Here is a 25,361-nt window from a genome sequence, read left to right as displayed (position 1 = left end):
CATCATGGGAGACAAGGATGAGCTCCTGCAGTGGCAACATGAGAGGGAAACGGGGCACCTCGACATCCCTCCAGATGTTCCATCCCTTCAAGAAATCAGGCCGGGGCCCCTGGGCACCCGGAAGGAGAAGGAGCAGCATCTGGACGCCCCTCGATTATCCCCTCAGGAATCTCAGAGGCCGTTCTCTCCCTTCAAGTCCCCTTTGCCTGTGAGCCCATCAGCCTCGTCCTCTGTCGCTGCAGAGGGAGCAGCTGGCCAACAAGTGATTCTGGAGAAGTGTGTGTGTGGCATGGCCTTTCGGAGCCTCGTGCAAATACTTTCCCATGCACAATCCTCCACATATCACACTCACCTCAATGTCCTGAACATTTTCAATGCTGTCTGCCGGGGTTTGCTTTCAGTTGTCCATCTGAGCTGACCTACATCTCCACTCACCCAATGATCACACTTTCATGCAGCACTTGAGTTCACCACGACTGTTGTTTCACTTTCGATTTAGACAGCGTGCCTTGATTCGGTTTTTCGTGCGTTCCCCAGTCTTTTCCCCTCCACAGTCACCCATTTATTTTCTCCCATCACTGCTGGCCTCCCTGGCATCATCTTCCACCTCCCCTCCATGACCAACCAGCCACAACTGTTTTCCTTCGAGGATGTCCAGATGGACGTGCACATTCCCTTCCCAAAAATCCCACCCCCATCCACATTCATCTCCCTGACCACCTCCTTCCCACCCCCCGGGGTTCGTGTCTGCCTCCAAGTACTCACCAACCACCCTTGCCATCCTTTCTACTGCAACTGTCGCACCCTCACCCTACCACCTCACTCCGCCCTCAGGCATTCTCACTATTCCCTCATTCCACACCCACCCTCAAGCTCGCACCCCAGGAGCCAGTCATGGATTCATCAGAGCCCTGCCTTGCACATTCACCTGGACATTCGCGCCCCCCCCACCAAAGACCCATTTCCCCATTGCAACTCCTTCATCCCTTGAAACCATTCATGCCTTGGTACCCCTTTCCCACCCCCGCGCTCCACCTCCACACCCTTGGTGCCCCCCCCCCACCCCGGACTTCACCCTTGCTTAGCCCTTCCCCCTTCCTGACTCCTTCGGACACCCTTGCTCCTTCCGCCACCCTTGGTCCTTCTCTCCCCCCGCCCCCACCTACCCCCCAACTCTTTCCTGTAGCCTTACTTCTTCCACCATCCTTAGTCCTGCCCCTCTCCGCACTCCTTCCTCCTCCAGGACACCCTCTGCTCTCCACACTCCCCTTATCCGAACTCTTCTCTTACACCTTCCCACCCCCCTTACGCTTACCTCCCCAGTTGCCAACTTCTCCCTTGTTACCCCCTCTTCCACCCCAGTACTCCCTCATCCCTCTGAACTTTCCCATCCTGACAATTTCATTCCCCCCCTCCCAACCTCACCCCATCCTAACACCTCTTCCTCTCTCAGTCGATCCTAAACATTCCTCTCCCACCCTGTGGTACATCTTCCTCTCCCAAACACAGCTGGACTTTCCTCTCCACCCCCTTGACCACAGAGAGGGATGATTTGGTTCAGGATCCTCACGTTTGCCGCCATCCCCACTGTCGCAGGCATGGTCTACATCCTCATCAGTCAGCACGATGGCACACTCCTCAAAGTGAGTGAGAGGCCTAATGTGGGCCACTCCACCCCTCATCTGGGACCTCTCCCTGCTGTTGTGAGCCAGCTCCTCCTGCATGAAAACAGATGGAAAGTGTGAGAGCAGGACATGTAGTGCTGACCATCACTGTCACCGCCTCCCATGCTAGATTGGTGACCTTGCTTGTTGGCCTTTGCCCAGAACGACGGTAGAGGACTTTGTGGTGTGCCTCCACTATCCAGTAGGCGCTCGTGGAAGGCATCACTAAATCTGGGGGCAGCACGTTTCCTCCCTTTGGCAGCCATTACTTTGCAGCAGCTTCCTACCCTTTGAAGATTGGCAGGGGTGACCTTTAAATATGGTGCCAAGTTAAATGATGGCCTGATGTGACGGTGGGGTGGTGGAATGTGAAGACACCCCACCAGTGACCCGGCATGTTTCCCGGGAATGAATAATTAATGAGGCAGAATTGGGACGATATGGCATGAAAAGCCTCCATTGTTACCAGTGGGTAAAACATTATTTTTCCCGTCCGCTACTGCAAATCTGGGACAATTGCGCCCGAAGTGAGTGTAGTGAGGATGGAAGTGGTGGAGATGTGAGCAAAGAGTCTTCTTACCTTGACAACTTTGATGAGGTCATTGAACTTTTTGTAGCATTGAAATCATGTCCTTGGAGCCAAGCTCTAGGAATTGACCCCCTCTAAAACCTGTTCCCACTGGTAATGCAAATATTGTCTGGAGGGTTTTCTTCCCTCTGGCAGTAACAGGATCTCCCTCCTCTTTCTACTGCCTGGACCAGGGTTTTCAAAGCAACATCTGAGGGCACAATTTCCAGTTTTAGATATGTTTCCCTTGAGTTTGCATCCAGAATGCACCTTCCAATTAAGAGGTGCAGGATGCCATTGTATCATCAAAGATGTCTAATTTGCACCCCCTGCCCAAAAAGTAGTTCAGCCAATGGGTAAGAATGGCTGCACTTCTAACTGATTACAATGAGGTTCCAGCGTGAATTTAACATGAATAGGTGTGTGCAGTATGTGCCCTACCCCTTTTGTATGCCTGTTTTCAAATATCTAGGCCCAAGACATCAGTTTGGTGATTTTGAACAAAAATAAATCTTGGGTCACCCTTCCGAAACTTGATGTAGGGCAGGCAGGCAGTCAGAGAAAACAACAGTGTGATTTCGAGATCAGCATTCTTAGGAGTGAGTAATGGTCATTCAGCTTATTTAGTTCTTTATGGCCAACTGCAGAATAATTGTCATCTGTACCCTACTTTGGTTCTAAGTCTGCATATTCCTCACTGGATGATCTGGAACTGACACCTTTCACTCCAGACGGGGGTCAAACAAGGCTGTGTGATCACCTCCACCTTGTTCACCATTTTCCTGACCGTCATCGTCCACCTCATCCGAGATTACCTACTACCTGGTGTCAGCATTCAGTATCGTCTGGACGAGAAGCTCTTCAACCTTGGTTGCTTCTGGACAAAAACAAAACTCACCACCATGGACATCCGTGACCTTCAGTTTGCAGATGACCACTGCGTGATGGCTCACTCTGTACAGGACATGCAAAAGATGCTTGACCTCTTCAACTCCTTGTATAAGAGGCTTAGCCTGTCCTTATGCATTGCTAGGACGAAGTTCCTTCACCTACCTTCCCCTGGCCAGTTGAGCATCCCCTGCTCCATCCACATAGATGGGGTGGCTCTGGAATATGTACAGCTCTTCCCTTATCTTGGCAGCCACCTCTCTCAAGGGACTAGCATCGATGAGGAAGTCCAACACCAAGTCAACTGTGCCAGTGCTGCCTTGTTCAAGCTGTGCTAACATATCTTTGACAGCAGGTACAGGGACCTTTAGAAGTCAACAAAGGTTCTGGTTTATAAGGCCGTTGCGTTGACCACCCTCCTCTATTGCAGCGAAATAGTCTATCGACGCCACATTAAGATCCTTGAGAGCTTCCATTAGCGGTGCTTGCGTTAAATCCTGGGGATCAAATGGAAGGACCGCCAGACTAACACGAGTATCCTCTGTGAAGCTGCATCTACCATCATTGAAGCCTTGCTCCTGCGGAACCAACTCTGATGGACGGGCCATTGCATCCGGATATCCGAAAACTCCCTCCTTCAGCAGGTCCTCTTTTCACAGCTCTCCATTGGCCAACACTCAAATGGCAGCCAAAGGAAAAGGTATACGGATATGCTCAAGATCGCCCTAAAGCATGGGAGGCATTAACACTGGTAACTGGGAGGAGGATGCTGCCGATCGCCCGTCATGGCACCACCTGGTCCATCAAGGCGCAATCCACGTCAAGGCTCAGCAACTCGACAGCGAGGCAGAACAGCGGCAGCAGAGGAAGGAGAAGGAAGCCATTCCAGGGCTATAATTTCCTCTCCCCATCAATGTGCCCCCACTGCGGAAGAATATGTGGATCCAGAATTGGGCTCCTTAGTCATCTGAAGTTTCACCAAGCCTGACAGATGTCATCCTTGGTTTCGAGGGACCACCGACGACAACGATGAGCAACTATCCTTTCTTAAAGCCTGAAATGGTTGCTGTTCTAGAAGGGTGCTGTTTAAGAAATAATTTTCATTAAATACGCTGCAGCAAATTTTGTCTTATAAATATGGGAAGTGGGCGTCACTGGCAAGGCCAGCATTTATTACCCATCCCTAACTGCCCTTGAACAAGCCCTTGAGCGGCTTGCTAGGCCATTTCTGAGCACAGTTAAGAGTCAACCGCATTGCCGTGGGTCTGGTGTCACATGTAGGCCAGACCAGGTAAGGATGGCAGATTTCCTTCCCTGAAGGACATCAACGAGCCAGATGGGTTTTTTATGACAACTGATTATGGTTTCTAGCTTTATAGTCGAGATATATTTATTAAATTTAAATTCCACCAGCTGCTGTGGTGGGATTTGAACCCATGTCTCCAGAGGATTAGTCTGGGACTCTAGATTACTACTACAGTGACATTAACATTACACCACTGTCTATATGAATGCACGTAATTTTCAGTAAAAGAAGGAAAAGATCTGTATCAAACTGATTTGCAAGAGCATCAAGACAAGCTAACTCCTGGTGAGTAAAACCACAGTTGACACTTACTGTGATTGTGGATGATGATAATAAAAAGTTATAGTTTGAGTTAGATGACTAGCCACATGCATTGAAGGATAACTATGTAATATTCTACTACATCAATATATACACAAATGTTAATGTCCAGCAATTAATTAGAAAATGTGTAATCTGTCATGCCCAGTGAAGGCATGCCCTATTCATATCTTTACACCTGGACTGTGGTTCCTGTGGAAGCTTCTGGAACTGTCTTTTATATTTTAAAATTCATAAGTGGCTAATCTGGCTGCCAAAGAGTCAGGTGACCTTTGCAACTTCAACACAACCCATCTCAAGCTTCCAGAAAGTTCCGAATTGAATCATACTGGGGGAGGGCCTCCCTGCCTTGAATGGACATGTCTTGACAACACCCCTTTGTGAAATTCACATCTACCATTGTTTGAAGTTTACTCCAAACACAGAATCGATAGACCTCTAGACTTCTCATCGCCAAGATCAATGCTTCACAAAAGAAATCTGACAAGACCAGTTATCTACAAGTTAAATGTGAAAGACCGTCATCCATCTCCTATTGTGCAGTGGTGTATTTGGAGTTCCAAAACATTCTGGTTATATAATATCAGTATTGGTCATGTGACCAAAACTGGCTTGAGATAACAGGTTTTATCTAGAGACCAAGAAAGCGAGGCCTGGGCAGCGCACAAAATGACTGAAAGGACAGCAGCTGCAGAAAAGGCATTGTCATCTTTGCCTTTTAAGAACCTGGAGGCTGTAAAATCTTTTAAAAACTCCCAGCCTGATTCCTAAATCTAAGTCCACCTGTAAAGAAATTGGACTTCCTGATACGAAAGCCACAAGTGCCTAACTTCACGATCTGCTGAACATTCATCTCTTTGAGGGAATCCTACAATAATCCTGATATCTGACTTCAGCTATCTGAACTTGTCCAAGCTCCAGCTGAAGAGTAGGAAAGACTTCATTCTTCACTGGACCCGCGAAGTATATTTTTCCACAATGAACTAGACACGTGAACAATGAACTATTATTTTGTTTACAATTTGTAAAGGAAAACTATTTTCTTTAACTGTACCTTCCTTATGTGTGTGGGAGTGATTGACTTTTTTTGACTTTCAGGCTGAATGTGTGAGTAAATAATGCTCTTTATTTAGTCCCAAGAAAGCTTGCTGCTGTTAATTCTAAATTAACCACACATACTCCAGGGCTTAACAACCCATGTCCCTTTCCACACTGTAAGGGGAGGGGAATTGGGGGTTTCAGTTTATCTCTCTTTCCTGGTCTAAAACAAATCTTTTGGTGTTTTTCATACTTTAGAAGCTCATTCTGAACTTCAGAGAAGCGTAACTACTGAGCAATCAATCAGTGAGTCGGAGAAAGAGGTATTGTTATTTTAGCCATAGTTGAAGAAATTTAAATAAATAATCTGGAAGTTACAAGGACAAATAGAAAGAACTTTCATTTATATTTATACAAAATATGTAAAAAGTAAAGTAAGCATATTTTGTGTTTATTAAAATAATAGTTGTCAGTACTGAGTATTGGAATGTTTCCCTATTGTTTGGAGCAGCCATTCTAAGGTAGTGAAGGAAGTTTTCCCACAGTCATGGCCAACATTCCCCCTTCAACCAACACAATCAGAAGAAACATACACATTGGCTACTATGTTTGCCTGCACAGAAACTGTCACACTTCGAAGTAATTCACTATGTGAATTCCTTTGAGACATTTCTTAAAGAAGTAATAAGATACTGAATAATTGTAATCTTAAATTGGCAGTTATATACTTGGGCAGTTATACAATTAATTCACAACATAGATTATGACTTGGTGATAGTGCAAAAAACGTTTGCATAAAAAGCACAACTTCAACAGAGCAATTTCAAACATGTATATCAGCATATTGTAATATCATAATATTCTTAGTTACATCTCACTTGATCCTTCAATTGGTAAATTTTATCAACAACCCAGATTTTGCTGTAACAATGATGGTGAGGTTAGCAGAGCAAATCTGACGCAGCTTCTGGCGTCCACACATGCACAGTTATACTCGGAAATCCAGAAGTAGCTATCAGAGATAATCTGCTCCTCCAAAGGGTGCACTATTGCAGTCCGCACCAGTAGACTTTCACTGTAATTACATGAAGTTGGGCTACTTGTGCATTAAACCTGCACTAAAACCAGCTAAAAAAGTTAAGGCTAATGTATTCAGAAGTAACTGGGAGAGAAGTTCATTCATTTGGTGTGACTTCTAGTGAATGATATTCTCCCCAAGTGAATTTTTAACAACATAATATGTGATAATTATTGCTGAACCACCTCTGGCCCTGAAAAAATTATTTCACATGAATGAGATTTCATTCCCTCAGAAGAAAATCGAAGTTGCATTATATCAATTTTAGAAAAATAATAATTCAAATAAATTTTTCTTAGTTTTCTGTTTTTCTCTTTTATTTCTCTCCCTTAGTCCCATCGGTATGTCTAAGAGTTTACCTCATTTCCTGTACAATAATTTAAATGTCATTTATAGTTCTTATTTTTCATTTGCTGGTTTACCATCTGCATGTCTCAGTGAGAATGCTTCAACCTGATTAGTTGATGAGCCTTGCAGTTGCTTGCTTTGCTTTCATATGTTATGAATACCCTGCAGAGGGCTTCGCCCTGGACCTAACACTGGATTCGTAAAAATCTCTACTGGCAAGCCTGTGTAAAGTCACTGGGCAACTATATGTGTGGTGAACAGCTGCTGAGAGCAAACTCCAGATCATTGTGTACTGTAATATCAACTTTGCACTTGTCTTATGGATTCTCTTATCTTTTAGATAAAGCAGTTGGTAGCAAAGGCAGCAGAGCTCCATGTTTCAGGCAAAAGAACAAAACTTAGAAAAGTGCTGGTCAGTAGTCTGTAATATCTCACTTGAACTATTTTCCCCTCTTCCATCCTTAATACTTATTACTTCTAGGTATTGTGCTCTAATCTAAAGAATAGAGAGGTTAACATCACCAGTTAATCCATAGGTAGCTTTCCTGAAAATGTTCTTGGTTCAACTAAGAGAAGGCGTTTTTATTATGCAATGGGTTTAATGTTTGTTTTTTCCTCCTAATCTGGGACGCTTTAGGGGAAATTTCCTGGTTGTGTGGAGGCAGGACTGGGAACAATGTTGAAGCATAGCTAGTCGGATTGGCTTCCAGACGCATTCACACCTCTGAGCGATCTTGCTGAAGACAGGTTCAGTGCGACAGAAGCTACACACCTGCAGTGGCAGGTAGCCAGCTAGGCTTATTAATGGGTTGATAGGGGGAAGGTTATGGAGCCGCAGGGATCTTCCCAGCATCAGACAGGCTCGCTGCTGAGGCTGGAACCCAGAATTGAACTGGAGGGGGCCTCCCAACGGCAGACTGAGGAACCATTAATGTCTTCTCTCCATCGTCGCAGGTTGGACCTGCTGGGATGAAACAACCACAGCCTCGACCACAAGCGATCCTGTTGAGGAGTTACTCCTCCTTAATGATGGCCTGACAGCCATGGCAATGCATGAGTTTAATTTTTTTTTGCAATGCTGTAGAGAAGTCCTACATCATGAGGTGCCCTCGTGGTCTCCTGCCTGTCTTGTCAACACCCACTTCTTCTAGTATGACCGCCAGAAATACATCGCAGTAGGCCCTCTGATGAAAGGTCACGATCTGAAACGTTAACTCTGTTTCTCTCTCCACAGATGCTGCCAAACCTGCTGAGTATTTCCAGCATTCTCATGTATTTTTCCTGAAAAGAAAAGACTACCTCTCATTGAATGTTCAGCTGGTGTGTAACCAGATGAAGCGCATTTTCTAGGTATGCGCTCGGTTCCCAGGCAGCTGTCATGATTCCTCCACCCGGAAGGAAAAAGTAGTTCGGGTCAGTACTCATAGTTCCCAGTTTTTACTGGTGTTCCATTTTAAGGTATACAAGATCAGTTCGAACCAGTATTCCTATTTCCCAGTTTTTACTGTTTTTTTCTTTCTGGGCATCCTGTGGGGGTCCCAGGTGCCACACCTCTTCAGGCCAGCATCCAGATTCTGTGGGTGGTTGCTGGAGAATAAGGGATAACCTGTGATGAAGTGGCTCCTGACGCCCATCCAGTACCCAGAAATCCATGTAGAAAGGCACTTCAACCAGAGCCATCTACTAATATGGACCTGAATTGAATAGACTATTAGCATCTTGAAGATGCACTTTTTCCTCCTCGACCCGTTGGGTGGTGCCCTCTAGCAGAAGCCAGTCAAGGTGTGTCATATTGTGTGCTGCATAACATGTCAATACAAAGAGGATGAAGCTGAAGACCTGGAATGCCACTCTTCCTCAGAAGAGGATAGAGAGAAGAAGAAAGAGGAGGTTGAGGGTAACGTTGCACGGATCCTGGTGCCCATGCATTGGAGGAAGACTGCCAAGGCTGTCCCAGGCCTCACGATAATCGACAGGCTGGCCCAGCCACAAGGCTGATGCTAATTAAGCAGCATTTCACTTGAGTGCCTCTCAGGCCCATGACAGATCACTCTACAACTTGCCTCCCATCAGAGAAAGTTCTCCAATGAGCATACACATCTGAAGGATCACATTGCCACCCAAAGACGTTAACAATGGGATCTCCAATGCCCCACGTAAACAAACTATATAACCCCAACAAGCCTAAAGGCCCTGTCCCACCCCATAACCTTCAGTTTGCTTTTCTCAACAAACTTTAAAACACACAAGTCTGATTGAAATCATCAAAAACGATCATTATTACAAGATAAATCAATGACAAAACAAGAGAACTTCACCCAGGTAACCTTTAGGTGCAATTAACCACATAGCTCCTTGTTCTCACTCACACACTCCTACACCCGCTCCCTTGTCTCTGCATTCAGCTGAGATGCCCATGTCTTCTGTCCTTGTAGAGGTGCCTGTGGGGCTCTCTCATGGCCTACTGCACCTACATCATTCCAGGGGCTGCCTCAGTCACAGGGTCTTGCAGCATGGTTGGTTCCATGCTCCCCCTTCTAATCCAGATTGAGGTCCAACCGAGGTGACTGTGGCTGCACTAGTGGATGATACAGAGGGATTATATGATGGTGCAAATTTCTGTGGAGTCTCCCCATGCTAGGAGGCCAGCAACGTTTGTGCAGGAGCAGTCTCCTCCACCTTCACTGCAAGCCTTATGGGGAGGCATAAGAAAGGGGTAATGAGAACTCAGGCAATTCAGCAGGTGCATCATGCACTCAAAGAACCACAGCGCACATTGGGCTGTCATCTCAGTGACGCAAGCTGGCACTCATACTGACAACGTTAGGGAGAACTATGGGCACTCAGTCTGCTCAGCTCATGTGCATGCTACTGCATACGGAGTTAGAGGCCTGTCACATGGGTGATGCTTGCCACTCATGCCATTATCCTGTGAGTCATGCTTGAAGGGTCCATGGAGGCTACCACTGTCTCCATGGCAGACATTCTCACTGTACTTTGTACCACCATTCCATTACTGTTGGAGTTGGACTGCTCCATCATATCCACTATTTTTAAACACTTTAGCCTCTCACCTGACCCAAACCCTTTTTGAGATTAAAATTTCCCTGTTTTCTCCGTGCTTTTATATGCCCACTTGGCATCTTAACTATTTAAGGAGCAGCAAAGGCCAGTTGATCCCAACAAGGAGGTAAATTGAATGGCACTGTATTCACATGAACACTGAGTGGTCAAAATAATTTTGTGAATGAGATTGGTAGAAAGGAGGAAGCAGATGAAGTTCTTTTTCTCCTTACCAAGCATAAGTTTGATCTGTGACAACACAAAAGAATGAAAATATATTTTTAATAGGGACAAATAGAAGATTAATCTGGTTGCATAAAATTAATCATGATATGTGTGTTGAGGATGAAAATTTCACAACACATTATGTAACAAGGTTTAATTACTGTAGTTTGCTCTTTCAATTATAATTGTGAGGATAACAGAAAATTATTTAAGACCATAATAAAGCCATTGTACTGAAAGAAGACGTAATCCTAAAAATTCAATTGTACAATATTTTAATGCCTGTATCTGTGAATTGTATTTGCTAATGGTTGTTACCATACTGTTCAAAACCTTAAGTAAATATGTAATGGGCTTTCACTGTTAGGTACAAAGAAATGACTTGCAGGATAATGGCAAAGTACATGAGGAGCCTCAAAAGTTGAGCACTACACAGGCCATAAAAGCTGCTCGAACCAAAAAACCAATCTCTGAACTTGATCATGTGAGTGAAAAAACTTGATCAATTTTTCTGTTTGTTCATTTTGTTTTAGTGGTTAAATTTGAACAAGTTCATGCATAAATAGATAAACACTTATTCCTCACCACTTCTGGGCACATACGGTATAGAAATGGCATGTTGTGGAAGCAGTATTTTGCCTTTAAATGGCTACCCCCTGACTTTCCTTGGACTTCTGCAGCTCCTATATTATCTATCTTAAGTCACCACTGGCTTGATTTGGATATGTCAGAGTCAAAACCAGTGGCAAAGCATCTCTAAGTTTCCTGGAATTGTACTGGTGTTGCGCTCAGGAAAGTTCCACTGTTTTCCATGAGATCCAGCAGCTGTCAGAATCAGTTTGATTCAAGGCGGAGGTGAGGAGTTCTTAACACAAAATAGCCTGGAGATCTCTGAATACAGATTTTTCAAATAGGAAATCTTGTTTTGCCATTCCGTCCACAGACTCTGACTGCTGCTCAGAGTCAGGCCACTGGCATATTTCACACCTCCATTATTCCCCATCTCTATCCACTGTCATTTCAGAAACATGTATGGAATTCCCTATTTGCCTACTCGTTAAGGAATACAGCACCATAGGATTGAGTAAAGGAGACTTGTTGCTATGTTTGATCTCAGGAAAGGAGTATAAAAGCTATGAATGGAATGAAATTAAGGTGCAGTGCTTTACAGGGATGATAGGGCAACAGTGTAAGTGCTCAATCAATAACCTGTCATTGGCAAGATGCCACCAACCTCACCATCTCATGTCAATAACCTGAATTTCTTCATATGAACTCCATACCCTTTCCCTTGAAGCAGGTGATGTATTCAATGTTGTGAAACCCCACCCCTTCTAGTGTCCTCTCTGTGTTGGGAATTGTGTGCCAATTTGTCCTGCAAAAAGGTAAAGGGATTGAGGGGTAAGGCTAGCAGTTGAGGAGAATGCACCAAATGGCATGGAAGATGTGGGGAAAGTGGAGGAAGGAGTTTTTGGATTGTACATGTATGTAATTGCTGTGATTGGAGCTGGGTAGTGTAAAATACCAAGTTCAAGCCCTATCTAATTAGAATGCAGTGTTGATGAATTAATTGCGAAAATGTTGCTTTAAGAGGATGAAAAGAATGCTGATGTCCAAGGTGGGCAAGGAAGAAAAAGAAAAAGTATACAGACTATTACTATTGTGCCCTGCTGTGGATGTAGAAAACCTGGCGATAGTGTCCTGCAGTCCTGGAGCTGAAGGAATTGGCAATCATTGCCAGTCCCAAGCCACTCACCCCCCTGCACCCAACCCCCACTTCGTTCCCTCAGTTCCAGGTGGCCTAAGTGATAATTCTGGGTGACTCAATGACACCTACACCCATGACTTTCTTCATCCAGTTTGTCCAGTCTTTGATGCCCCCCATGAAAATTTGGAGGTTCGAATGTGTCAAATTGTATATCTAACTTGGGGCCATGCCTTACTTCCCTCTGTGTTCAGTTGGTGCTAGAAATGTGCATAAAGTAAAATAAAAATATGACTAAGACATGGAGTTTGATTATTAGAGTGTGAAGCCAAGATTTTTCATGTCTGACAGATACATATAATATATGTGTATGTACATTGATTTAAGATGCAACGCAATTCTCCACACATTTTAGTTCTATTAAAAATGAATCAGATTAGAATGGAAGGATAAAAGGAGTTTTTTTTAAAACTTACATGTAAGGCTACACTCCCAATTATTTCTTACTTTTGCATTACTTATTTAAGTACAGTGTGGTTATTTCATTCTTGGAATTCTCACGGTGGTCCTTTGATAAGAAATTTATAAATTTCTTCTTTTCCTCCCTTGCTGCCATTAAGTATGACATTGTGGAACTTCCACCCATTCACTAGTTGCATCCCAGATTCTGTCCCAGTTCCCCAAATTTTCAACATTTAAATATTATGACATCATCTGTGCCATTTACAGCATGCCGGAGGCACCTGACTTAGGTTAGGGTTTAGAAACAGGCTCATGACCACCTGTGAATCTTCAAAGATTTATAAAAAGCGGCCAAATTTCTTACTAAGATAGTTTCAGTACTACTCTGTTAAAGACTGTAGTAGGGAAACTGGGCCTCAACATACTTAACAACACTACCTCAGGGATACACAGAGGATTCCTTTGCATACAGCATTCCTCGGTGGCAAGTGAAGGGAAATATATTCATGTGCATGTATAGCTACTTTTCCTCTTGTCACTCAGTTCCTTCATTTGTATTTTAATACACCCAGTCCTAAATTCATGGGAAATTTTGACATGAGAAAAAAGGACAGGGAGCTGAATTTTCCCAGAATTGCGCTAGGTGTGGTAGCAGGTGGGTAAAATGGAGTCCTACCCACCGATGAAAATGGTGGGTCTTCACGCCGTATCTTTCCGAGCCTGCCTCATTTATATATTCACTCCCATGAAACACGCCTTTTCCATGGCAGGCGGGCTCTCATTCGCTGTTGCATCACACAGGCCGCCATCTTTAAAAGGCAGCCGCTAGCAAAGCACTCATCGCCACCAGTTCACCACCACTGCCTGAGAGACAAGGCCTTCAAAGACAAAATGACTGCAGCCACTCGCTTCAATGACAGGTCCCTCGAGCGACTGCTGGATGCCATGGAGGCCCGCAGGGCTGTGCTCTACCCCTGCTCTGGCCACAGGATGACTAGCAATGTCACCAACCCGGCTTGGGAGGTGGTGGCAGCAATGGTCAGCGCCAACGCCCTTCAGAAGAGGACAGCCACCCAGTGCTACAAAAGGATGAATGATGAGCTCTGTTCTGCCAGGGTAACTCACTCTTTTCATCACTCCCAACTCACACACTCACAAACTAATCATACACCCACAGGGCCCTCACTCATTGCTAGTACAAGGGATATCACCATTCACTCTTTCACACACACAATCATTGTCCTCATCCCGTCCATGGGACCATTCACAACGCACACAAGCCAGGCATACTTATCAACTGGCCTGGCAGGTGTCCTGATACACTCTCTCCATCTTTATCCACACAGGGCAAATTGGCACACAACAGGAAGGAAAGGCCGCAAACAGGTGGTGGGCTGCCGGAATTCAAAGTTCTCACAGAATTTGAAAACAGAGACATCCAGCTGGCCAGCGATGACTGGGATCAGTCCTGTGCTGATGGCGATGTCGGCGCTGCTCTACCAATTGAGGATCCAGCAGTGCAACATCCATCAGATAACCATGCCATGAGTGATGTGTCCTCTTTCACAGGCCACTGCCACGTACTAATTATCTCCCCTTGCTTTCACAGGCACATCTGGGAAGCAGCAGACAGAGTCCACAACCTAGAGCCTCCAAGCAAGCTCCGAAGAAACTTCCAAAGAGGAACCTGAAGGCACCCTCCCTGAAGTCCCATCACAGCACTCACCCACACCCTCCACCAGCACAGAGACACACACCTCAGTGGGACCTAGCTTTAGAGTAGCCTTGGGACCACAATCTGGTGAGCACGTTGCACTTTCTGATCCACAGCAGGCAGAAGCAGGGACTTCCCAGGTCCCCGGCACTTGGAGGACCGATGGAGGTCAGAACGTTGCTAAGTCCGAGTCAGATGATGAGCCTCTGGACTCAGTCATCGCACAATTGCTGGAGTTGCAAAGACAAGTTCGAGAACATCAAGAAGGGATAGCTGCTGCACTCCTCAGATTGCAAGGCACAATGGAGGAGTCCGTGTGTCTTCAGGCTAAGGTGATAGCGCAGGCATTGCAACGCACTGAGCTCAATACTGGCAAGATGGCGGCCGCCATGGATACCTTGGTCCAGGACATCACTCCTGCACTGCTACGCAGACCTAACTCCATCGCTGATACCATAGTTGGCCTCCAACAGTGTGTACACAAGAGGGGTGCTGGGCAGCTCGATCTCACTCCAGCTACTTCTTCCGCTCACCGAGTCAGTGAGGGACCCTAGGGCAAGAGGATCAGCAGATGCACACTCGTGGGCCATCCATCCAGGCGGCTCTGGGAGTGACCAGCCCATCTAACTCCCCTCTTCCTGTTACCTCCGCAGCTTCAGCTTCACAGGACAAGGAGGATGCCATTGCCACACAGCAGGCTGGGGCCCTCCAACTCTCAGCCCTCCAGAGGATGCCCGCCAAAGTCATCACAGTCAGGGTGTCACAGTCAGCAGGCTGCCTCCAATTCCGCTGTGGATGTCCAGGTAGCACCAAGATGTAGTGGCAGGGTTAGGACAGTGAAGGAGAATTAGTTGCACAGCCTGGGCACGTGTGTTAATCACTTGTACATGATGTTCACTATTTGCAGTAAGCTCCCAAGAATGTCTCCCTGCCAATGGCTTCTTGTTCTGATGAGCAGTGTTCTGGTCACTCAATGTGAAAGTTTTCTGCAGAAGATATAAGGCAGGTGTCTCAGTCCAGGACCTCTTCCCTGTGCTCTTTGTGGCCTTCAGACCACAGTGATGGTCCAGCCTCACACTCCCAGGAAACATTACTGTTTCCTGCACCTCGGCTGTGCTGGTCATTGCTGCCAGAATGTAGTGGGCAGGCGCCACAGGATTCTCTCATTATCTCTGTGTAGTCTCAGCATCTTTAAGGTGGGGCTGGCCCCCATCACACCAGCATCTGCGCCCAGTGATGCTATGCACCAGCTCCTGAAGGGCTGAGGTGCTGAAGGCGGACACAGCATCAGATGCAGCTAAAGTTTCATGGCTGTGTCTCCGAGATGGCCCTGATCATGGAGTGCAAGCGAGCTGCTCTCGGCCAGATAGGAGTCAGACATTCTTAGTGGCCGTATGAAGATCTATGGAGTGTCCTCACTGCAGGTTGTCATCATCCTCCTGCGATCGAGCGACTATTAGGGCCTCCACTGCTTCTCCATGAAAGGAGCATTCTCACAGAGGGTATTGGCACTGAGATAAGCCAGACTGGAGTCAAACATTCACAACTGTGATGTGAGGATCTATGGGAACACCTCACTGCATGTCGTCATCATGCTCCAAACATCTGGCAGCTATGAGGGCCTCGCGGGTGCACTTGCTTTGACTTGCCAGTGCGAGAGCTTCATGCCTGTGGTCACCACCGAGGACTCCCTCACCCTCATCCCCGTCAGCACCCTCCTCATCGGAGGAAACATGCAGCTCCTCCATCTCCTCCTCAGCCAGCTCCTCACCCCGTTGCAGCGCCAGGTTGTAAAGGCCGCAACAGGCGATGACGATCCGTGACACTCTCTGCAGACTGTATTGCAGGGCTCCACCAGACCAGTCCAGGCACCAGAACCGCATCTTCAGCATCCCGATGGCCTGCTCACCAAGTTGCGAGCTGCTGCATGAGCCTCATTATTGCGTTGCTCTACTGCAATCTGAAGCCGCCACACAGGTGTCATCAGCCATGGCCTCTGTGGGTAGCCCTTGTCCCCAATGAGCCAACCCTGCAGCCTCTGTGGACCCTGGAAGACTGCAGGGATCTGCGAATGACTCAGGATGTAGGCATCGTGCACACTCCCTAGAAACCATGTGCATACCTACAGGGTGCGTTTCTGGTCGTTGCATTCCAGTTGCACGTTCAGTGAGTGGAAGCCTTTGCGATTGATGAAGTCCACTTAGTGTAGCGATGGAGACCTGAGCGCCACATGAGTGCAGTCAATCGCACCTTGCACCTGTGGGAATCCCGAGATCAGGGCATATCCACTGGCCCTTGCTTCCTGGCTGTCCTGGTCCTGGACGAAATGCACATAATCGCATGCCATGGAGAAGATGGCATCTGTGACCTCATGGATGCATTTGTGGGTGGTGGGTTGTGAAATCCCACAGAGGTCACCTGTGGAGCCCTGAAAGGAGCCACTGGCTTAGAAACGCTGTCGTGAAGTGGGTTCCGCCATATTTTCCGCACAAGCCACCTATCAGCCCACTGCCGGTGGGCTCAGAAAATTCTGCCCAGGGTCCCAATATAATTGGGCCCTGTCTCAATTTCTGCACCTGTCTACCCAGAATACACTGATCTTATGTCTAAACAGAAATTCAGGTCCAGTATCATTTGTCACATACTTTTATTAATGGTACATGTTGCGACAAAAAAAAAGAATTTTCTGTTAGTTAACAAGAAGAAAGGGTTTCACTAAAAAAAAAGGCTCATACATTAGATATTGTGATGTAACAAAACAGCTCTTAGCTACTGTTCTCATGTATTGTCTCCATTTCTTGACAGACAGCATTTGATTCTGTTGTGCTTCAGGAGAAGATTACAAAGAGAAGGAGAAAAAATTGAAGAGCATTCTGATAATATTGGACACAATTTATTATTCATGAAAACATTAATTAACTGTTAATTTAGTTAGCTTTTTAATATATTGAATTGCATGTCAACACAATACATTGTTACCCAAAATTTCATTAGTGGTTGGTACTACTTTGGTTATAAAGTGTATTTGGGTAACTCTATGATGAAGTAATACAGCGTAGTCATATAAGTTTTGTCACATGTTTCTTAAACTTTTTAAAGGGTATTTTTCTGTGATGAACATATCCAGTAAGAGTTTAGCCAGCATTAGTATTTGGGAATTGGGATAGTTGTAAGGTAATAAATAGGAGTCAATTTAGTTTTGAAGTTAGGCAGAAATTTGAAGCATTAAATTGATTTCCGTGCATCAGACTATGGGCTGCATTTTACCCCCGCCGGGCGTGTTTTCGGCGAGAGACACGTAAAATAGGGCAGGTGCCTATCCCACCACCTTCCTGCCCACCCTCGAACTCAACCCAAAATACAAGGTGGTGGGCAGGCGCCGAAATCGACTGCTCGCCCACCATATTTAAATGGATAATTGTTACCAAGCCAATTGACCCCGATAATACATTACCCACGCCATAAAACGTTTGGTAGCCCAATTTTTTAAACAAATTCTTCAAAAGGAAGGAAGGGGATTCTATCTTTGGGGGCTGCCCTTTATGGATTGGGGGCCCGGCTCTGCTAAGATAGAAACCCCCCCCCTTTCTTCCTACTCACCTACTGCCTGAAACTCACTAAACCCCCTGCCCTCCTCCCTAACCTGCCTAAATCCTCCCTGCCCAGACTTAGCAATTGGACTTCCTTGTTGCAGCCCCAGCAGTGCTCACTAAAGCTCTCTTGGCGTTGCTATTGGCCTGCAGTTCCTGAGGGTAGAACTTTCTCCCCAGCGAGGGCCGTTAAGTCCCACACTGCCCCAGTTAAGTCCACCCGCAGCACCTTATGGCTGTCCCATTTTTTTTTTAAATCATCAGTATGATTTGAGGACGTAGACAGTTTTATGTGTCATAGAAGATGAGTTTCTGGATTGCATATTATTTTGTCAGCTACTGTTTGTCATTTCTCATATTTTCTGAATCAGCGCAGGATTTTGTTATGTGCTCACCTTTGTGCTTGTCAAAATTTTCCAATTCATTGCATAATCAGGTACAGTGGTGTACACAGCTGTGATGTGAATGAACATCTGTTAAAATTTAAGAAAAGCAGGTGTCTTATTTAGTTCGTAGTTAAAGCCTGATCCATCTGATTATATCACCCTCCATTAGGTAACATCCTGTCATCTAGCAGTTATACATCTCCAATTATTTTGCATCCATTTATTACTTCTCAATTGTAGATTAAGGTGTGGGGAAATAGCCCCTTACTTCAGTACATGTATCAGTAGATTTCAAGATTAGAAAAGTCACTATCTAGCCACAAAATGCACCACATATTTCATTATACCTTTTGTACACATTCTTACACAGACACAACAAAGCACAAGAAAATAATTGTTGACAACTTTAAGCTCTTAATATAAAATAACACACATTCTTAAATAAAAATGTCACTCAATGCCTGGATTATGGTTTCTCATTGCCCAGGACACTGAACCCAGTGGTAAGAAAAAGAGAGCAGACTACCTAGCCTCAATATTTATGGAGAGGGAGCAGAGGAAATGTGTTTGCCAGTAAGTGGTGGGTTGGGGGGAGTGGGGGGACTGGCAGTGGTAGGGGGAAACGTGGGAAAGTGAAGGCCTGTCTGATTTAACAGCAGTAGCTTATTATCATTTACTCCTTTTCAGGCCTGGTAATCAGCCAGATTAACAGATTGGTCGACGGAAAAGTCAGTGGTCAAAAACCATTAGAAATGGTCCCCAGTGTAAAGGGTTAACATTAGAAGCACATGGTGCTGATGTAATGATGATGTAACATCACATGATTGAGTAACAGAGATCGGGAGGAAGCAGAAGTTCCAACCTCGTGCCGAGGTCCCAATATGTATATAGTAGCTATAAATAAAGAGTTAATGGTCTTAACAAACAATGGTCTCAAGCAGCTTACTTTGAGAGAATAGGCAAGCCCCAAAGAATCACATCTAGACCCAAACCCACGACGGAACACTCAGCAACTGGGAAAGGCTAGGGAGTGGGAATCAAGTGAGATTGTGGAGGAGGGATAGAGCATTGGACTGGCAATCGAGTGGGATGGAGACATTGTGGGGTAGAAGTGACCGATCGGTCTTGCAATTGGGAGTGTGGGGCAACAGGTTAAGGATTGCCAGCTTGGAGGGAGAATAATTGCAATAGAAAATGTGCTTGATGGGCCCGCGGCACCCTTGGACCACAAGGAATATTCTATAAAACACTTATCTGCTTAATCCAGCTGAGGTGGCATAGTGATATTATCACTGGACTAGTATTCCAAAGACCCAGGGTAATGCTCTGGGGATCTGGGTTCAAATCCCACCATGGCAGTTGGTGAAATTTGAACTCTATAAGAATCTGGAATTAAATAAATGGCCATGAAATCATTGCTGATTGTTCTGGTTTTTGCTGGCGTATTTCTGGAGCCCTGGGAAACCTGCCCGCAACTGTTAAATTTAAATCAAGCTCACAACTGCACTTGGAAGCCTGATTTAAATATTATAATGAGGTGCCCCGCCTCTTCAGAGCAGACCACAGATATAACACAATAACCCGTCGGCCTCAAATGATGGCAGGCACATACGTGGTAATTTGCTTTCAGGTTACATGATTTTCTTAATTTTAAACTTGATAACTTCTCCTACCTGTTATTGGGGCAGAGTTAAAATTTCCTCTTATGTGTCTATTTGCTGGAGAAAATGATTAAAATGAAGATAAAAACAAAATACTGTGGATGCTGGAAATCTGAAGCAAAAATAAAAATAGCTGGAAAAACTCAACAGGTCTGATAGCATTTGCGGAGATGAACATAGTCAACTTTTTGAGTCCGTATGACTCTTCATCATGATCAAAATATTAAGGCTATTCCTTCCATAAATGATGTACAATTATTCTATCTTCAGCAAATCTGAAGGTTAACAAATTCTCTGTGCCTTCAAAAATAAATGATGCCAAATACAGAAACAGTTTTAAAATTTATTCATGGAATGTGAACATTACCAGCTATGCCAGCTTTTATTATCAATTCCAAATTGTCCTTGAAAAGATGGTGGTGAACTGCCTCCTTGAACTAGTGCAATCCACATGGTGAAGGTACGTTCACAATGCTGTTAGATAAGGATTTTGATGATGAAGAAACTCCTGACCTTACATCTTATACATTCTGATAGGCTACCTTTCTTGGCATGATATTCCATGGTTACAATTGTGTTCCATTGCCACAGTATATTTTTAAATAAAATTGACAGAACTTGATTTCATTTTGCTCATAAAATCATAGAATGTTTACACCACAAAAGGAGGCCAATTGATCCATCAAATCTGTGCTGGATCGCTGCAAGAGGAACTCAGTTTAATCTCTGCCTGCCACCGCCACTCCCTGCCACACCCTCCCCCCACCACTTACTGCCCCACCTGTTCCCTCTGGCCTTGCTACTTTTTTCTATTCAGATCATTATCAAATTTTCTTTTGAAAACCACGATTGAATATGCTTCCACCGCACTTTCAGGCAGTGCATTCCAAATCTCAACTACTTGCTGTGTAAAAAACATTTTTCTCATGTCGTATTTGATTCTTTTACCATTCACCTTAAATCAGTGACCACTGATTCTCGGCCCTTCTGCCAATGGGAACAGTTTCTCCCCCTCCACTGTGCCCAGACCCCTCATGATTTTGAACACCTCTACCAAATCAAATCAAATTATCTTCTGATGAAATGTCATAGAATCATGGAATGATGACAGCACCAAAGGAGGCCCGCCTTGTCTGTGCTGGCCCTCTGAAGGATCAATTCATCCAGTGCCACTCCCCTACCTTTGCGCCCTAGCCCTGAAAATGTTTCCTTTTCAGATAATGGTCTAATTCTCTTTTGACAGCGTCAATTGACTATGCCTCCACCATGCTCTCAGGCAATGTATTCCAGATTCTAACCACTTGCTGTGTGAAAAAGTTTTTCCTCATAGTACATAGGACTTAGGAGCAGGAGTAGGCCATGATCCACTTCGAGCCTGCTCCGCCATTGGATAGGATCATGGCTGATCTGATTATGGTCTCACCTCCACTTTCCTGTATGTCCCTCATAACCCTTGACTCCCTTGTCTGTCAAATATCTATCTGACTAATGTTGCCATTGCTTCTTTTGCCAATTACCTTACATCTGTGCCCTCTGGTTCTCAATCATTCCATCAATATGAACCGTTGCTCCCTATCTACTCTGTCTAGACCCCTCATGATCTTGAATACCTCTATCATATCTTATGTCAACCTTCTCCAAGGAGAATAGTCCCAACTTCTCCAATCTTTCTACATAACTGAAGTTCCTCATCACTGGAACCATTCTCATGAATCTTTTCTGCACCCTCTCTAATGCCTTCACATCCTTCCTAAAGTGTGGTGCCCAGAACTGTATGCAACCAGTGCTTTATACAGTGTAATATGGTGGGTGGTAATTGCCAGGCTGACCAAATCTCAAAGGGAAAATTGGCCAAGCTATCATAATGATATGCAATTTGTATTTTTATTACGAGAAGGTTTGTGCACTGAAGTCAGAAATAAAGAATCCACTACCACTTTTGGAGATTCTAAAGATTAAATTAAAACATTTATTAACAAAAGAAAACATAAACACACAAAATTAGAATTACACAGTTAAATTTTGCCTTACATTTCCCAAAAGATTTCTACTTAGCCAGACTCCCAAATAAACATCTCTTTCCAGGCAACAGACCAAATAGATTCTTATTCTAAACACCATCTAATAATGTTACCACAAGGCACCCACTGTTGCTATAAGGGAGGTATTTCACAGCTTATCTTCCTCTCACTCAACAATGGAATTTCAAGGTTTTCAAAACAAAACCTTGCTTTCAGGAACAAGCAAGAACTTTTCTGGGGTGGCTAGAAGCTGATACTTCACAGTACACTCTTCAAGATCTCACATGGCCACTCTCTCGAACAACTTTCAATCTTTCCTGAAATATATCTTTTAGCTTTAAATCCATTGTTTTTAAACTTCCTTTGAAACTCAAATGGTTCCAAATATAAGATCTTTCATGTTTCCATCCTGTCTTTGCTTTTGGGTCAATAAAATATGATATCCCCACTACTTGTTTACCAATGAACTCCTGCAAGATAGAAACATTTTCCTTGTCACTTTCTAATTCCCGCTTTATGCTGTTGTGATCATTGGTTCTAGAAAGTTTACAGTGGGTCAATGGGAATGGGCATGGAAATGTCAGAGCTTGGCATGGGGGCATAAATGGACATAGAGAGTGGGTGAGGGCATGAGATGGAATGAATGGGACATAGGGAGTGTTTGGAGGGTGAAGGGCATGTGAGAAGTGAAGAGCTGGAGGGCCTTTGTGTTTTTTTCTTTCATTGAGACAAAGTCCCATGGCAGCAAGGCAGGCCTTTTAATCAGCCCACCTCAGCTCCCGGCAGGCCTTGTAGCTGCCTCCTCATTTCTTCCCAGGTTGGCTGGCCTGACTCCAGCTGGTACCCAGCCCCGAGCAATAAAGATCCTGCCTTGGTAAGCACTTGGTCAGTAGGCGGGTGGGCTGAGTGTAAATCTTCCTGACTATCTATCTGCCTCAAGGATAAAAATCCAGGTCTGAGTCTCCAAAGTTCCAGAAAATGCTGAGAATGTCAGGTTGTAAACAGTTGTGCTTTAAACCGTCCATTCAGTTCCAAGGTGAAAGAGACTTGGGTTCTCAAGGATAGTTAATTTGCCTTTATACCCGGATAAAAAGGCTCATTTAATTCACATTGCCAGGGAAAGGATGCAGAGAAAGCTATTGTAAAGGCCAGGCTTTCCTAGAATTTCACTGAATATCACAGTGTTTTTGAGTTTAGCTGTATCTGGGAGAGTGGGGAGCAGCTAGAAACAAAAATCTCTATGGTTCACTATGAGGACCATGGAAGCTTACACTCAGATTGAAAAGACCAAATTCATGGGGAATTAAAATGAGGCTGGAGGAGTATCCTAGCTTGGGCTAGAGGGAGATACTCCAGGAAAAGAAAACAACATTGTGAAAGACAATTCTAATGTTGTAAGTTACCAGGCTAAGAAAAAGAAAAAACAAGAATAAACCCTAGGAAGCTAACAATCACTTTGGATTGAATTTGGATAATTGAACATCTACATAAAGGACAGTGTAAAATAAACCTGTGAAGTGTGTATCTCGGTTGAACTAAGAATAAGAAGATGGGTATTCCATTCTGTGGTTTATGGTATAAGTTGCCTACAAAGCTAGGGTTTAATGAATAGTGTATTAGCTTTAGGAAACCTCTTCCTGCTCATGGATGAGGTTTCCTAAAAAATGTAAAGGCCACTTGGCCTTTTTGCCTGCCCACTAATTGTTAAGTTTCAAGTTAATTACCTGGCCTTAATAGGCCTTTCAATTATTGGGCGCACAGCTGACTCCGGCGTGCACCCGCCAAACAAAATATTGCACAAGTGTGTGATGACGTCGGGACCCAATGTCATCATGCATTATATTACGTTCGGGCATGTTGGGTGCCTGAATGTAAAATCCTGGCCCATGTGTTACAGGTCTGTTGTGCGGCACTTTATCAAATGCCTTTTGGAAAACAATCTATACAATATCTACAACATTACCCTTATTAACCCTCTATGTTGCCTCATCAAAAAACTCAAGCAAGTCAGTTAAACACAATTTTCCCTTAACAAATCCATGCTGGCTTTCCTTAATTAATCCACATTTTCCCTAGTGCCTATTAATTTTGTCTTGAATTATCATTTCTAAAATCTTCCCCAACTGGGAACTGAGTGACTTATCTTTATACACTTTGTTGAACAAGGGTGTAACATTTGCAATTCTCCAGTCCTCTGATGCCACCCTGAACCTAAGGAAGATTGGAAAATTATGACCAATGCCTCCATAATTTCCACTCTAACTTCCTTCAGTATCCTTGGATGCATCTCATCCAATCCCTGGTGCCTTATCAACTTTAAGTACAGACAGCCTATCCTTATCAATTTTAAACCTTTCAAGTGTCTGAACTATCTCCTCTTTCACCATGACATGGGCTTCTTTTCTTCCTTGGTAAATACAGATGTATAGTATTTAATACCTCAGCCATGCCCCTTGCCTTGATGTGTAAATCCCCTTTTTGGTCCCTAATTGGTTTACTCCTCCTCTAAACATTTATTATTTGTGTGCCTGCGGAAGACTTTTGGATTCTCTTTTATGTTAGTTGCCAATATCTTCTCATACTGTCTCTTTGTTTCCCTTATTCGCTTTTTCAATTCCCCTCTGAACCTTTTATATCACACCTGGTTCTCAGTTGTATTATCCACTTGCCACCTGTCATAAGCACAGCTTTTCTGCTTCAGTTTTGCCTGCTAATCTTTGGTTCCAATTTATCTGGTCCAGACCCATTCTTACTCCATTGAAGCTGGCTACCCACCTGTCAATTATTCTTACTCAGGATTGCTCCTTGCCCTTTTCTATAGCCAACCTTATTATACAATGATCACAGTCCCTTAAATGTTCCCCTACTGACTCTTGACCCACTTGGTCCACATCATTCCCAGGAAGCACATCCAGCAATACCTCCTTTCTTGTTGGACATACTGCTGCAGAAAATTCTCCTGAATACACTCTAGGAACTCTTGATCCCCCCCTGCCCTTTACATTACTACTATCACTCTCTCTAAACACAGATAATTAATACTAAGGAGATAAAGTGGAGTCTGTGATTTATGTTAATTGGAATATGCATACAATCACACAAAAAATTGCCCAAAGTTCTCTTTACTGGCTATAAGCAAAGACGTTCAGCAGAGAAGGCCAATGATTTCAATCTCATGGGTTGCACCATGAAATATAATCTTAGGTGAAAACACGGCATTAGAATCTTCAGCAGGTAATTTTCTGCACATATTTGGTAACGGGAGAGCTTTCTAGGAAGGGATGGGAAGAATCTAGTTGTCCTGGTCCATATTAGGAACAGTG

General features: G+C 44.5%; 1 protein-coding gene across 1 annotated transcript in view; it reads left to right on the top strand.

Moving 5' to 3' along the window:
• zte38 (zebrafish testis-expressed 38) overlaps positions 1-3,458 on the top strand; it is a 44,739-nt gene extending 41,281 nt beyond the window's left edge. The window contains exon 11 of the mRNA XM_041207823.1: positions 2,964-3,458. Within this exon, the coding sequence (XP_041063757.1) occupies positions 2,964-3,458 (495 nt within the window). The remainder of the gene's footprint in view (positions 1-2,963) is intronic.
• Positions 3,459-25,361: the final 21,903 nt, after the last annotated feature.

Source organism: Carcharodon carcharias, chromosome 16 (assembly GCF_017639515.1).
Source record: "Carcharodon carcharias isolate sCarCar2 chromosome 16, sCarCar2.pri, whole genome shotgun sequence".
Taxonomy (NCBI): domain Eukaryota; kingdom Metazoa; phylum Chordata; class Chondrichthyes; order Lamniformes; family Lamnidae; genus Carcharodon; species Carcharodon carcharias.
The sequence above is the reverse complement of the archived record's forward strand: the minus strand, read 5'-3'. Positions and strand labels throughout refer to the sequence as shown.